Raw genomic sequence first — 17,016 nt, forward strand, 5'->3', positions numbered from 1 at the left:
TTTGTGAGATTTGTCAGGCAACAATATCTTCCCACGTTTTTAGCTGCCATTGAAATGAATGCCACCTGAACACACTGATTACATTATTATTATTACAGGTACTTATATAGCGCCATCAATTTATGCAGTGCTTTACATATATATTGTACATTCACAAGTACCCTAACCCTCAAGGGGTGTACAATCTTAAGTCCCTAACTTACATGCATACATACAAATACTAGGGCCAATTTAAACCAGATCCAATTAACCTACCAGCATGTCTTTGGAAAGTAGGAGGAAACCGGAGTACCCGGAGGAAACCTGCACAGGGAGAACATGCAAACTCCAGGCAGGTTGTGCTGTAGCTGGGATTCAAACCAACGACCCTAGTACTGCCATACAGATGTGCTAACCATTTAGCCACTGTGCTGCCCCTCTGATGTGTGATTTGACATTTTAACACCGTGTTTTGAGATTACAGGCAGAATCGCGGCAACTCCATCCACATTTCAAAATGCCTATATATGAATGGAGCCAGAGGCAAACACATATTCACAACTTTGAGCGTTGTGTTCTGAAGCATGGCTAAGCTTGTGTTCATCATGTCATTGCTAAGTACTCCTAGACCCATAATCAAACTCCGTACATCCAAGTTAGATATTTCAAAGTTTTAACAGTTTATGTGGTATGGTGTGTAAACAGCATAGTGTCATTGAGGGTCTAAGAAACACATTTGAGGGTGTCGGGTGTATTTGCTCCCTCCTGAGATCTCATGGGTGTATGTGTGTGTTCATGTGTGTATGTGTGTATATATATATATATATATATATTACACACACACCCCATCATAATATAGAGCAAGTTAGGATGACTTTTTTTCTTTAAGGGTGGGAAACTGTAAAATAATTGAACTCTCATAATGCGGTAATATAATCCATGTATCTCTTTCTGTACATTCTATCCATCAGTCATTGCCGTAGACATATTTGACAAGGCTAATTTCAGTGGAGCCAAAGTACCTGAGTTTAATACTATATATGAAGATTATCCTAAGGATTTGGAGTCGTCTGTCCTGTTCCCTGACACTTTGTTTAAACCTCCAGAAAGAAAAGGTAAATTACCACAGTGTTTTGTGTTTTAAAGCTTATGCCTCCTGTGCCCTGAATGGTACATAATGCTATGTGTATGTTTTACAATCTTCTTCATGTCTGCATTATTATGCTCATTTTGTTCAAGTAGTTTTCTAGATTAGCATCCATCTTTCTATTTCTCTGTGGGGGAAGAATACAAAAAAATGTGCAAATATACGTGTAACAACAATAACTGCTAAGACATTGTATATGTCTCATAAGCTTTAATGGTTGTTATCATTTATTGGAAACATTTCTATATACTGAAGCAATAATAAATCCCCCTGCTTCCTCGTCACTGGCTTTGAGAGGAAGTAAGGGAGAGAAGAGCTGCAGACCTGCACAGCACTGGATCAAATGAGAGCTCAGGTAAGTATTAGGGATGGTGAGGGGGCGATACCCATATCTAAACATTTTTTGCCCTAATGCAAGGAATGCATTAACCTCCCTGGTGGTATTCCCAAGTGTAGCTCGGGGTAAAGTTTCAGTACCACAAGCGGTAACCCCGAGCTACACTCGGGAATACCCTGCAGCGCTGCTCCGGGATCTGTTCTTCACTTACCTTGTCCTGCGCTCCCGCGATGTCCCTCCTGCAGTGTCCCCTGTAATGTCCTCCGGCGGATGCCAGCATCTGTCTTCTGGGTTCTGTCCCCTGCGACGTCGGGACGTACGGGGACAGAACGGCGGGAAATTTGAACATGACAAAAAGTGACATTCACTAAATTCACTAAAATAACATAGTAAAACATTACTGTATCAAACCATTTCACATACATTTTGTCCCTAGTGCTTTGTCCTGTGCCCTGCCTGCATTTTTACTGATCTTTCTGCCTGGAAACTGAGAAATGTCCATGGCGTCCAAAAAGCGTCCCTTTAGGTCAAAATCGGTTTTAGACCAGCTAGAGAACAGCGATAGTAAATTAGAACTACTTGCAGAATTGAGTGATAATGATTTGTGGGGAAATTCGTCATCAGACACTGAAAACGATTTTGCGACTTTGCTCAGTGATGTGCAAACTTGGCGCTATATTTCAAATTTCAGTGTTTTTGGTTTGATTATGTATTGAAATAAATGTATTATTATTATTATATTATTATTTTTAATGATTATTAAATTATAATTTATGATTTTGTGTTTCAAATTTTATCCTACCCGGGATGTTTACTAGACTCTTGTTCGGACAGATTTCAGTGAGTTATTCCTAAAAATTACAGGCCTACAATAAAAAAAATACATATTTCCATGCAAAAAAATGTACCGATTTGAAGACAGAAATATGGACATAATCAGACCGCTAGGGAGGTTAAGATAAAAAAACGCTTAGGCTTTATAACCACTTTGAGCTGCTTTTGGTGACTGATGTGAAACTTTTTAGGTCTGTCATCACTATTCACTAGGCTATTCACTTGTTTAAAGCACAGTTACAAAATAATGTATAACATCTGTCTTAATGGTAACCATTTTCTTGGAAATATTTACTTTTTTTTTAAATAAATAAATGTGGCTGTTTCCACCAGACCTCATATTTTGGGTGTCTGTAATGTAATCTTTTTTATTAAATAGATGTGAGCTGAGCCACTGCAAAATAGTAAAAAGTTGCAGAGAGCTACATGTGGCTCACAAGCCACTGGCTGAGAACCAGTTTTGTGACTATTGCAAGTTACGGTTCACACCCACAAGTCCAGCAGCATTGTCCCTTGGTAGTTTTTCTCTTTACATTGGTTTAGTTTATAGGGTTGCCACACACTTACAAATAATGCAGTCCTTCAGGGCACAAAAGTTACAGCTTTTCATTACCTGAAAGATTTTATTGTTTTCTGTTTTATAGATTTATTTAATCAGATATCTGCCTCTTCATTGTGATCATTTGATGAAGGTACATGTAGTGTGGCAATCACAATTAAAATAATAAACTAGACCACCCTTTCCCAACCAGGGTTTCTCCAGAGGTTTCTAGGAGTTCCTTGAACAACTTCTGCCTCTCAGATGAGTAACCATTGACAACAATGATCTTCTTTATAGCTATCTCTAGGGTTCAATTCTATCCACAGATTTAAGGGGTGTTCTGTAATCTTCCCAGAGACCTTTACACTAATGTACCGTGAGGTGTAGATATAGTAATTGTTAGCAGGGGTTCCCTGAGCCTGGAATAAGGGTTCCTCCATGTTGAAGGTCTAGTCCAGCCTTTTTCAACCTATAAGTGTCAAATTTCATTCTTTGGGTTGTTATCCTGTAATCTGTTTTGTAATGAGAATACAATTAATTACACTTGATTCATATTTACAGGTAATGGTAAACACTATATAAAGTAGACAAGGACATAAAGACAGCACCTGTACACACAATTAAAAGTTGGAATATCTTGTACTTTGTGAGTTCTGTCACCTTTTATTGAAATGTGTAGTAGGTTGCTACTTGCTAGCTGGTAGGTTGCTAGCAAAGTGTCTAATGAAAAACAAAATGTGATCATTATATACAGTTTATAACAAAAGCATTGCTAAATCCAGAAGTTTAACTGTAAACTCAATTTTCCCAAAACTGATACTTCTGTTTTGGCTAATTGTTTTTCCGAACCTCAGTGGCGACACCTCTGCATCAAAGGTCCCAAATAAGTGCACTTATCCTGGACATTACAGTGGGCTCTCAATGCTTTGGGCGGACTTGGCGTTGAAGCTAGTGGGTAAATTGGCCCTTGTCAACTGCTGAGAAGTAAAATATCAGATTTGGGTAGTCTTCAGATAGTTGAAGTTAATGAATTTCACTGCACTTTTACAGTTTGTTTGCATTGATTTACTCCACTATTTTCACTTTTTGTAGCACATTGTAAATGCTTTATATGACTGAAGACACAGTTATCATGCTAGCTGGAAGGCAGTAGATGACATGGTTTGCATTTACTGTTTCCAATATCATGTGAAAAGCCTGCAGTGAGTACTTGTTGCACAAAATTACATTTTATAGCAGATTTATTGTGAAATTTTGAGAGTTAAAACATTCAGTTTCATTAGATGTTTAGAGATTTATTGCATGACTTCACTGTTTTAGCATTGGTCAGATGAAGCTGTATTTCATTTATTGGTCATAACATTTTATATTGTGTGCGCAATGCAAAAAAAAATTTAGTTTTTAAGCTAGCCTGATTTCAAGACTGTGTATTTGTCCTAAAGATCCAGTGTTACCTACCCTGAAACTTTACCTAATTCCTTATATAGCTCTGCCTACAATGAAACCATCCAATCAGAAATATCCTAGCAGTGAGAATGAATATGACACTCATCTGTCCAAGAGGAAAAAAAGGCAGCCAGATTCCTCCAACCAGCACGCAATTGCTTTGGTGATTGTGTATCGCTCTTTGGGACAGCTTTTGCCAGAAAACTATGATCCTGACCGCAGAAGTCTGAGGTACTTAAGTGAACTCTCAATTGTCTGTCTTATTCTAATTTACAGCATTCATTTTATCCAAATTGCACTGCGCAAACACAGAATCACTGTTTCTAAAAATGTTTTTTAAAACTTAGCAAAGTTTGCTGATTGCATATACAAAGACAAAATAAAAATCCATCTTGCACTGAATTCTTGACACATATGCCAAATATTCATTACACTAAAGACTGCGTGCACATTTTTTAGTGAATCCGAGGGTTTATAGTATACTAGATAAGTTCCCACTTCTCTGATATCTCTAATTTCAGCTAGTCTGCAAATAGGCAATTTGTTCTTCCTTTGACTAATTGTTATAGACACAGGCTGTTTCTATAATTGCACGTCTAAAATAATTTGGTACATATTTGTTATATTTTTTTACAGAGTACCCAATCGTCCAGTCATCAATACACCTATTGTAAGTGCATCTGTGCACAATGAAGGTGAGCTGCTACCACCACAACTAGACAGGCCCATCATTCTGGAATATACAATGTTAGAGACCGAGGAGAGAACCAAACCTGTGTGTGTCTTTTGGAATCACTCCATCATGTAAGGTTCTAAATTTATTGTTACTTTATTTCTTATAGCTTGCAGAAAATGACTAGTCTGTTGCTTTTGTGAGGAGGTATTCATTATCTTACTGTAAGTAGAAATCACAGGGCCCCATAGCAAAAATTGAATGGGTCCCCAATTGAGAAAAAGAACTCACACCATTGAATGACACCCTAATTACCATGGCTTGTGACAAAATACATGTCTGTGATATTTTTGTGCAGATTGCAATGGCAAAGAGTATGTAATGTACAGGCAAGCATACAAATTGCAATGACCAGTAGTATGTAGTGTACAACCTATGGTTGTACACAGAGTGTAGGGGCCAGGTGTAACAATACAGCCTAGTGCACATAGTGCAGGGGTCAGGAGTATGTGTATTTAAACAGTCTTGTGGACAGAGTGCAGTACAACTGTCAGACTTCAAAGCCCCTATACACTTTATTCACAGTCAGCAGCAACCCCTATTAATTTATTACTCCACATCCTTCAGGACCAAGACAGCCTGAACTACACCATTGAAATCAACAAAGGTACAGATAGCAGCAGTTAGCAGTTATTTACTCTTGTCTGCAGTGGTAATGGCAACCAGTGGCAACAGGCTGATTGTAGCACAGTAGGACTACATGCTATCAGTAAATGCCTTGCTCTGCCATCCAGACTTTTTTTTCCCCTGTGTTGCTGAAAGGGGCAGCTTGACCATGGCTTGCTAAAGATTGTGCACCCCACCCCAACCGAAGTGATGATTGAATAGCTATATTAATGGTACAACACAATCTCAACACCTAATATGTGGGCTCTGATAATCCTTTGTGTGTTAATACCACAACCTCAGTGCTGAAACTCCTATTTAAATGTGCATATCTTTATCTTTTCATAAAGTGGAACTATAGAAATATCATAAATCCCAAATCAATGCACATATATTAAATCTCATACATCATAATCCAAGAAAGAAAGAAGGGTAAAAAACAAAATAAATGAATCAATATGGAAATAATGCCAGTGCAAAGTGCATAACTATACAGGTAAATATCTCAAAAGTCCACATAATGCTTGCATAATCAGCGTGCTGATGAATATCTGTGTAATATCAATTCTTAATTCCAAGAGACTTCACCCCTGTGATATGCAATTTCTATTGTGCTCCACCATCTGTGCAAAGTTGCTGCTCACCTTCATATCAGATCCATATTCTCATACAGGTCAAACTCGCTTGTGTAACAGAATCCCACTTGCTATGTGCTGCTCTCCTTTCACTCCTGGATCTCTCCAGCAGGTATTAAAAGCTCTCCGTTAAAATCATTGTATGTTCATAAGGAGGAATAAAAGCAGGGGGGCCGCCCATAGTGTAGTAGTTAAAATAACATTTATTATTAAAGCGAATGTCACTCAAATTAAAGATTAAAACAGACTTATCTGCATTCCAACTGTAGACAATAATGAGGAAGTCATGTGACCTGTGACGCAACGCGTCAGAGGACGGAGCCAAGCGACTTCACTTCCAGTCATGACCGAGATGCTCTAATTAGGTGTTGAGATTGCGCCATTAATATATCTATTCAGTTATCACAATGTGGAGTATCACACAGCTAGGGCATTCTCTTGTTTTATTTTGTTAAATTTTTTCTTCTTTTTTATTTTTACACTGCCATATATAAGGTTTTAGGTTTTGTATTTAGGAAGCACACAAGTCATTTTCATTTTAGTAACTCAAGTGATGGCAGAGCCAATCACCGTTGTCTTATTTATACAATGAGCTGGCAGAGAAGAAGGCTTCCAATTTCTATCCTCCTGCCAGGCTGTGACCAATGACATCACCTAATGTAAAGACCTGTAGCTGACGCAAGTAGTGGAAACATTCCTTTGCTGGCTCCAAGTAACAGCAGCAATAAGCTGCGTTTTCAATTCAGCTGGTTTAAGCTGATGGTGATGCCCCTTTTTAATCAGTATTTTTTTCCTATTTCAAGTGTGGTATTTTTAGAGTTATCACATTTTCTTCACACAGAGCTGGAGGCGTTGGAGGATGGTCCTCTAAAGGCTGTGAACTGCTGTCCAGGAATAAAAGTCATGTGATCTGTCAGTGCAATCATATGACCAGCTTTGCAGTATTAATGGATATTTCCAAACGAGAGGTAAACTAAGGAGAAGAAATATCTATAGTTTCACATTTTGCATTTTCTATGAGTTTACCCACTATAAATAGCAAGTTGTGGAAAGCAAATAATTTTTTTTGTGATGTTGTGGCTGATCTTTCCTAGTGGAAATACAAAGAAAAATAAAAAAAAGGCTAATGTATATTTGGATATTCGGAGAGAGAAATATGCTGCCAAATGCTAGAAACTGTGTAAAATTGAAGCCCGTTAAAATGATGATGCGCAAACTCACTAATATATTCTGGCATCTTCAGGCACTGCTTTGTATAAACAGGTAGACATACAGTATTTTCTGGCGTATAAGACTACTTTTTATACTTAAAAATATGCCCCAAAAACTGGGGGTCGTCTTATACGCGGGGTATAAAATGTGAACCTTGAGTTTGTTTGGGTCAAGCTGGCTGGATGTGTGGTAATACTGTACATACAGTATACCATTCTGAGCCAAGCTGGCTCAAAACAAATGTCCCTATGACAGATTAATCTGTCAGCCCACTGCCTTCAGTGAAAGCCTAAAAATGAAAGATTACCACAATTCTAAGAATCAATAGTTTGTAAATACGTATACACTTTAGAAAACTCTGCATTCAGGTTAGGCTTCAGATTGATGATCTGTTAATGTTTGTAATTGTTTATGAAAGGAAAGTGATCTAATACTTCTCTTGATGGCAGAATGGTGAAGTTCTACCTCTGAAGATTATCACATATACCTCTGTGTCAGTCTCACTGGTGGCTCTTCTATTAACTTTCATCCTGCTGGTTATCATCAGAACTCTGCGTTCCAACATTCATAATATCCACAAAAACCTGGTGGCTGCCCTCTTCTTCTCTGAACTGGTCTTTCTTATTGGAATCAACCAGACTGAAAATCCAGTAAGTGGGAGGAAAATCATTTGGAATTATATAACCTTTGGCAGTCTTTTACTGTCTGCTGTTTATTAACATTTATATATTTTGTATTACCATTAATATTTTTTGTTTTATAATTTTTGTTAGACTACTTTCTATGTGAAGTTCCTTTTTGCAGCACTCTGTTACAAAGAAATGTCATGACTACTTCCTAGCAGCAGATTAGGCAGCCCCGGGCACATGAACATGTGTACATGGTACTGCATTCCTCCTTTTACCCCTATTTTATTTATATATATATATATATATATATATATATATATATATATATATATATAACCAGGACAAGGAAGGATCACTTTACTACACTTTCCCTTTGTAAAATAAAATCCAGACATATATTCAGTGTGGCCAAACATATTTAGGATACACAGCAATCTAATAAACTGGATGATGTTGTTTCAGCATCAGTTTAACAACTTTCCAAGCAAATATCTAAGTGGTACTGCCTCAGAGGGTCTGGGGAACGTGTCCTTGGCACTTACCCAGTTTTGACAGGAGGTGGATTAGAACTCATCTGTTTTTTTGTTATTGAATTCAAACCATTTTAATTAAAGATCATAAAAAGCTTTGGTACTTTGTAGATTTTCTGCGTATCCTGATTAGTAGTTAAATATAGTGAATATAGCCTACTTCTGAAGTTATGGCAGATGTTTTTACAAGATGATGATTCTTCACATCAGGCAGTTGTACTATAAGATGTACTAGCAATGTGGTAGACAATTAATCATTACTGTACCTGCACTTGAGCGGCTGCCTTACACGTCATGCACTGGTAAGCTCAAGAAAGAACAAGAATGCTGGGGCTGACATAATTCATGACTACTTGGCATACAGTCTGATTTATGAACGTTCCACTAACAATACTGTATTAGGGAGCGGCATAACCCTTCATGAACAAAGCTGGATCAAGGCAATTAATTGTGTTATTACTTCATAGCATCTCTCCTATTTACCAGCAACAGCATTGCACCTTGAAAGCACATGAATAGTATTGACAGAAAAGGAAGAAATTATACTTACTTTTTGGAGCTGTAAGCAAGTATTATTACTGGAAATAAGCCTGTTCTCAAGTGGTCAGGTGTAGGTCAAATAACTGTGGCTGACATTAGATTCAAGTTTTAATTTTAGAATAATCCCCAAAGGGTTTGAATGAAGCAGATCAGAATTTATTCCAGATTCTTTATATGCATCCTCACCCAGATCTCTAGAAATGGTCAGGTGTTTCATAGCCATGCACAGCTCATGCATCATGATCAAGCTCCCACAATTTTGGCTTGCCTTTTTCAGCACTGTTCTTCAAAGAAGGTAAAAATCCCACCTGACGCAATTAAGAACTCCCCAGTTCAGGCTAATATATAATACTGGTTGAGCAGAACTTGTGCTATTTGGCTGTGCAATTTGTTTTACCAGTATTCCAAATGAGCAAAGAATATTTCAATGTTGATCAAGTTTTGTAATGTGATTTGAATTAAAATAGCTGTATCAAAATGGATCTTGGGAGAAGTACTGTACAGCAATGATAGAGTATGGGGAAAATATTTAATTTATAGATTCTCAGAGCAATCCTTCATCTGAAAGAATTCTGCATGTTCCTATCAGAAGTCTCACTTGTTTTTTTTGTTTTTGTTCAGTTTGTGTGCACAGTGATTGCCATCCTCCTCCACTATTTCTACATGAGCACTTTTGCATGGATGTTTGTTGAAGGGCTACACATTTATCGCATGTTGACTGAAGTCCGAAACATTGACACAGGTCATATGCGATTCTACTATGTAGTTGGCTATGGTATACCTGCCATCATTACAGGTACGTTGCCTATTGTAGCTTTAACAATATAAAAATGAGCTGTTATTTTGAGTCATGTTAACAGGTAACCTTCATAAAACAGTTGTTAATGTGTCATTATTATGGGTCAACTAATGTCTATATTATTATATCAGTCATTTCTTGTAGAAGTGCACGTGTCCTCCCTGTGGCTTAACACTGAGTCAGCAGTATGATGCCCACAGTTCTTCAAATAATATGTTTTTTAAAGTAATTGTAAAGTCTTGTTTTAATTAAAATAATAAACCTATTTATTGGCCCCAAACCTCCTCTCCTGTGTCCCCCTACCAGTGCCCTTTCACATGAAAGCTGAAACCTATGTGGCTGCTATTTGTAACTGGTTCACTTTTACATAATTTTATTTTGTTTTTTAATTCTTTTTTTTAAGTTTTGATAACATACTTCAGTTTATCTGTCACCTGCATACTTGCCCTGTATTTCATCCTCTGGGAGAAATCTGAGTACACAGTATCTGCTGTTTTAAAAAAAACATCTTTTTATGTTGATTTAATGCCTGGGAACATAGGCTGAGGGTTTGCATAACTTTGTTAGTGTGTTGCTGAATGATGGTGGTTGACTGTATTATTTGCTAAAAGGATCATCTCTGTTCTACATATGCCCCAGAGTAGAGTGAAAATAATGTAATAATTGACAGTCCAGGTAACATATGAACACCTGATATAATTATAGGGATTCATTTATACAACCCCGATTCCAAAAAAGTTGGGATGCTGTGTAAAATTTCCATAAAAACAGAATGCAATCATTTGCAAATTTCATAAACCCATATTTTATTCACAATAGAAAACACGCCAACTGTTTAAACTGAGAAAGCACCGTTTTAAGAACAAAAAAAGGTAATTTTGAAATTGACAGCTGGAACACATCTCAAAGTTGGGATATGGCCATGTAGCATCCCCTCTTCTTTTAACAACACTCTATAAATGTCTGGGAAATGAGAAGACCAATTTCTGGAGTTTTGGGAGGGGGATGTTGTTTTATTCTTCTCTGATATAGAATTCTAACTGCTCAACAGTCCTGGGTCTTCTTTTACCATTTGAAAATATTTTGCACATCTTGAAATGAAAAATATGGCAAAGGTCTGGACTGCAGGCAGGCCAGTTAAGCACCCAGGACTCTTCTACTACAAAGCCATGCTGTTGTCATATATGCAGTACATGGTTTAGCATTGTCCTGCTGAAATATGCAAAGCCTTCCCTGAAAAAGACATCCTCTGGATGGGAGCGTATGCTGCTCTAAAGCCTGGATATATCTTTTTGCTTAATAATGGTGCCTTTCCAGATGTGCAAACTGCCCATCCTTATGCGCTTACGCACCCCAAACCATCAGAGATGTGAGATTTTGAACTGAGAGCTGATAACAAGCCAGAAGGTTTATCCCCTCTTTAGTCTGGAGGATGTGGCATCCATGGGTGCCAAAAGCATGTCAAATTTACATTCGCCTGACCACACAACAGTTTTCCATTTTGCAACAGACCATTTTAAATGAGCACTGACCAAAAGAATAGTAACGTTTCTGGATCATGTTCAGATACGACTTCTTCTTTGCATGCATTTTCTATGACACGGCAAACACATTCATAGACAGTGAAAGTATTCCTGAGCCCATACAGTGATGTCCATCACAGAATCATGCCTGTTTTTAATGCAGTGCAGCCTGAGGGCCAGAATATCACAGGCATCCAATATTGCCTTTTGGCCTTGTCCCTTACACGGTGAGGTTTCTCAAGATTCCTGTAATCTTTTTTGATATTGTGTACTGTAAATGATGATATATTTAAAGTCTTTGCAATTTTAGATTGAGGAACATTGTTGTGAAATTCTTCGACAATTGTTCGACGCATCTTTTCACAGATTGTTGAACTTCTGCCCAATGACTCTCTAAGATGCTCTTTTTGTACCCAGTCATGTTACTGACCTATTGATAATTAACCACTTGCCCTCCAGAGGATTTACCCCCCTTCTTGAACAGGCCATTTTTTGCAATACGGCACTGCATTACTGTAACTGACAATTGCACGGTCGTGCAATGCTGCACCCAAATTAAGTGTCTGTCTTTTTTTCCCACAAATAGAGCTTTCTTTCAGTGGTATTTGATCGCCAGTGCAGTTTTTATTTTTTGTGCAATAAACAAAAAAGGACCGACAATTTTGAGAGAAAAACTATTTTTTTGCTATTAAACATGTCCAGTAAAAAAATGTTAAAAATCCAATTTTTCATAAATTTAGACCAAAATGTATTCTGCTACATGTCTTTGCTAAAAAAAAATCCCAATACGTGTAAATTAATTGGTTTATGTGAAAGTTATAGCATTTACAAATGACGGTATATATACTGGAATTTTTTTTATTTTTTTTACTAGTAATGGTGGTGATCAGCGACTTATAGCGGGACTGCGGCAGGCATTCTGACACTGGGGGGGAACTGATTTGGTGTCACTGACATCCCCAGTGACATCAATGCAGTGATCAGTGCAAATAAAAAGCACTGACACTGTTCTAATGGCACTGGGCAGGAAGGGGTTAACATCTTGGGCGACCAAAGGGTTAACTGTGTGCTGTTTTACTATTACTAGATTGTAAGCTCAAAAGAGCAGGGCCCTCAATCCCCTCATGTTTTGCATTGTATTGGTATTGTTCTGTCACATGTTCTGTCCCCCTCTGTAATGTACAGCGCTGAGCGAACTATTGGCGCTTTATAAATACTGTATAATAATAATAATAATGTGTGCTTTGTCTGTTTCACTGTAAGCACACTGCTTTGTATGGCTCTGCATTAGCCTACAGGGGAGAGATCTGTATTGTTTACATAGAGGTCTCTCCCCCATCGGAGATACTCTGTTATCACCAAGTGCCCAGCAAGTAATCAGCCCCCTACCCAGAACTGCAAAATCATGTATATATACGTGATTTTATGCACCACTGCCACCCTGTAGCAGTATTTCTACTATAGGGTGGAGGGGAAGCGGTTAACCTAATTTGTTGCAAATTTTTCTTCCAGCTCTTCTTTGTTTGTACCATTTACTTTGTCAGATTTTTGTTGCCCTGTCTCAATTTTTTTGAGATGAGTTGCTGCCTTAAATTTCAAAATTACCTTTTTTTCTTAATATGGTATATTTTCTCAGTTTAAACATTTGATGTGTTTTCTACTTTATGTTGTGAATAAAATATGGGTTTGAGATTTGTAAATCATTGCATTCTGTTTTTATGTAGATTTTACACAGCATCCCAACTTTTTTGGGTTTGTAAAAGTTGCAGTAAACCACAATAACTAGCTGCTGTTGTCTTTTCTTAAGCAAAATGACTTCTGAAATCTAATTTATTATCTTCTATTGTATACTATTTACTACAGCATGGTATGTTTTCTTTATTTGTTATGTTCATGACAAAAATATAAATGTTGGTGCTTTATAGCTTTTTAATCAAGTAAATATGTAACAATTGACATATCATATTTATGCATTGCAGCCAGCATGTGACATGCTGGAGGCGTTAATTTCTTTGCTGTGCTAGATTGCTTAGCCTGAGCTCCTGCTATTCAGGACATTTCACACAACACACAGCTAACTAATCAGAGGAGGGACACACCCTAAACTGTCTGATGGCTCTTACAGACCCCTGTGAGTTTGGAATTAGGATGAAGTAGTCAGAAAGTGTGCTGGTATTTTCAAAGTTCAAGCATGCTGTGCAGACAAACTATTATTGAAGCATCCTGTGTTTATTTTTTTATTAATATTTTATAGCAATAATACTACAAAATTGAAATTTGTTAATAACATTTTTACTCATTAACACATTTAGGGTGGTTGTAAAGGCTAAAGGTTTCTTGCATGAAGGTAAAAAATCTTCTTTGCATCCCCCCCAGCCCCCCCAATACTCATCTAAGCCCCCTCTTGATCCAGCAATGTGCACTGCAGTTTCGGCTATCCTAGGACTCCCTCTCCTCGTTGGCTGAGGCATCACTGCTGTCAATCATAGCCAGTGAGCCAATGAGAAGAGAGAGGGGGCTCCGTTTGTGAATGGACACACAGAGCAGCGGGTGCCCTCATAACAAGCTGATCAGACATTCTATCATATTATACAAAAAAAATATACTTTATTATTAGTATTACAGTTAAGAAACTCCAGAACCATATTGATGTTAACAGACATAATGAGGAACACTTTTTTTTTGTCGCAGATGTAGCACCCTCCTAGATTGGTTGCTAGAAATGTCAGGTAAATTTTAGTTTTTTTGGCTCCACTGTAGTCAGTGGAGCAGTGTGTAATTATTTTGGCTGCTCTAGTCTTCACTGGTTGCAAGCTCAGCTACTTCCCCCTGTCTTCTGGGGGATTCTAGAATGTAGTGGGCTGCAAGAGGAATATCCACAGCCTAAATATTTGTGATCTCAGCCAATCCCTACAGAGGATACCCAGTAGGTGGCTGGGGAGTGCATAAATAGTCTTCATCTTTGGCAGCTGGGGTTCTTCTCCAGGGGGAGAAGTTCCCAACGTGAAAAGCAGCTGCCCTTCTGGGCAGTCCAGCTGCATTTCCTATATGTATTCATGGAGGTCCCAGCTATACTAAGTTCTGGGCAGCCTGTTTTGCTGAATCCTGCTGGAACTGATTAAGGGATTTCACTGGGGATCTGGTCTGGAGAGTTCACGGGAGAAATGTCTGGATGATTTTAGGAGGCGGCATCCAAGTATCCAGGGACATTGTGAGTACAGACCTGAGTGTAGGATCCTAGTGACTGTGTGCTGCTATTATTCCTTTTGCATCAGTGCCAGAGCTTACTTGAATTGGGACCTTTCCTATGGTGTCTCACTGTTGTTCAATCCCACTAGTTGTTGCTAGAGGGACTGTAGTAAGAAGCTTTGACAATGTCAAGAGTGTCCTTGTGTTACTGCATTATGCTCCTGGAGTATGTCACAGCTTCCCTGCATCCAAGTCCAACTTTCATTAAAGCATCCAAAGGTACCCCTGGACTGTTCATTGAGCTAGAGGAGTGACTGTTGTGGTATGCCTAGCTGCCAATATGCTAGCTTGGAAAAAGAACCTGGAACAAATCACCGGGGGCTAGCACTGCACATACATGAAAGGAGCTAAAAAAATTCAGCGTGTTATATTTACAAGCATTGGTACAATCCTGAGGCATTGCAATCAATTCATGGCTGCAAGGTTTCCTAAATAACACAGTAGAGTCAAAGCATGGATAATGGAATTTATCTTTTCAACTAATTGAGTTTGGTTCTTGACTAACCATCTCCATAGAGAAAGTTGGTGTTGCACAAAGATTTTGAAGAATACATTATTAAGTGTTCTTGCATGGCAAGACCACTTACTCTTATCTCACATATATATTCTTATTATTATAGCCAAATTTACCACTACATAGACAGTAATATATTGAAACGTGCGGATTGTTCCCGATTGGTGTGCTATTACTTTGTGGAACGTTTCGTCGAATGGTTCATGAAATATCTGCGTTTTTGTAGTGAAATTGGTCCCATAGGAATGAATGGCGGAATGTTCAAAACTAGAGTGGGAGCTGACAAAAGCTAGAGTGTGAGCTGAAAAATCAGGACATGATTTCTAAACTGCCATCACTCCCTCATTTTCAAGCCCACCTACACAAATATCAAAATGTTCAGCTATCCCTGCTGCTACTAAAAATGTCCACGGCTAAGCCACAGTCCTGATAGTTTTCACAATATGACCATTTGTTTGCAACTCACGCCACCCATTCACATTTATTGAGACTTCACTCTAGCCACCTCAAATTTGAAGGGCAATTTCTAAACTGCGACTGTGCCTTCATTTTTAATATTTCAGAGACATACTATGCATCAAAATGTAAGTCTGGGTCTTGTGATTGTCACAATATAAAGCTCTTCGGTGTAGGATTTATAATTTTTAAACTACCACCGTTTGAAGATGGCAACCGCCAGTGAAGTGAGCAAGTTGGAGCAGTTTGTTTTTAACCGCTCTTCTCTGCCCTTGCTGTAGAGCAGTGTTTCTCAACTCCAGTCCTCATGGACCCCCAACAGGTCATGTTTTCAGGATTTCCCTCAGATGAAACAGCTGTGGTAATTACTAAGGCAGTGAAACTGATCAAATCACCTGTGCAAAATAATGGAAATCCTGAAAACATGACCTGTTGGGGGTCCATGAGGACTGGAATTGAGAAACACTGCTGTAGAGTGAGTTGCCATAGGATCCCAGGTGTGTGAGCAGGCAGCAGAGTGACAAAAGCTAGAGTGAGAGTTGTAGACTACTGGTGGAGGCAAGAACACTTCACACCATTTCCCCAGAAATTGTAGCTTTTCTAGTTATTATTGTTATTACATGTACTTACATCTTCACATATACTCTTATCTCTTACTACTAAAGTTATGGTTTGAGTGTGATCCAGCTTATAATACTTCTGCTTTTTTCAGGTCTTGCTGTAGGTTTAGACCCTCAGGGGTATGGAAACCCTGACTTCTGCTGGCTTTCAGTTCATGACACTCTTATCTGGAGTTTTGCTGGTCCTGTTGGCATTGTAGTTGCTGTAAGTGTTAATCTGCTGTTTGAAAATACAGTACATTGCTGTGACAAGTAAGAAAAGTCAAACCATGTAATTTACTGATTTAAAACTTAGAATTTATTACACCAACAAAAAAATTGCCTGTCTGGGCATATGAGGGATATAATAAAATCTCTGACACATGGAAAATGCACTGTGGAAGAAACACAAAACAAAATGTACACTAGAAACTATCTGTGTTATTTAAGTGCACCTTTATACAGTACATATAGGTGTTCTGCATATTCATAATGCATTGGTATTTAACTCATGGTCCACGGGCCGCATGCAGCCCAAGACGGGCTTTGTGAACACATGTAGCCAAAGAATAATTTGACCGTGACTCTTTAATGGACTTTTATAAGTTTTATCTTCCCAAAGAAAAATCTTCCACTCTTCACAATCACGCCTTATTCATGTCATCAGTTTTCATCAGCACCTATATTTGTGAGCAATTATTTTCAAG

At 38.2% G+C, this 17,016-nt stretch overlaps 1 protein-coding gene across 6 annotated transcripts in view; it reads left to right on the forward strand.

The window, feature by feature from the left end:
* CELSR1 (cadherin EGF LAG seven-pass G-type receptor 1) overlaps positions 1-17,016 on the forward strand; it is a 198,715-nt gene that overhangs the window by 166,754 nt on the left and 14,945 nt on the right. For all 6 annotated transcript variants that reach the window (XM_089684862.1, XM_089684839.1, XM_089684847.1 and 3 more), the window contains exons 20-26: positions 951-1,094; positions 4,326-4,515; positions 4,921-5,088; positions 7,100-7,226; positions 7,920-8,120; positions 9,791-9,965; positions 16,423-16,535. In XM_089684862.1, the coding sequence (XP_089540988.1) occupies positions 951-1,094; positions 4,326-4,515; positions 4,921-5,088; positions 7,100-7,226; positions 7,920-8,120; positions 9,791-9,965; positions 16,423-16,535 (1,118 nt within the window). The remainder of the gene's footprint in view (positions 1-950; positions 1,095-4,325; positions 4,516-4,920; positions 5,089-7,099; positions 7,227-7,919; positions 8,121-9,790; positions 9,966-16,422; positions 16,536-17,016) is intronic.

Source organism: Staurois parvus, unplaced genomic scaffold (genome assembly GCF_062004578.1).
Source record: "Staurois parvus isolate SC_StPar_1 unplaced genomic scaffold, SC_StPar_1.0 ptg000019l, whole genome shotgun sequence".
In the NCBI taxonomy this organism is placed as follows: domain Eukaryota; kingdom Metazoa; phylum Chordata; class Amphibia; order Anura; family Ranidae; genus Staurois; species Staurois parvus.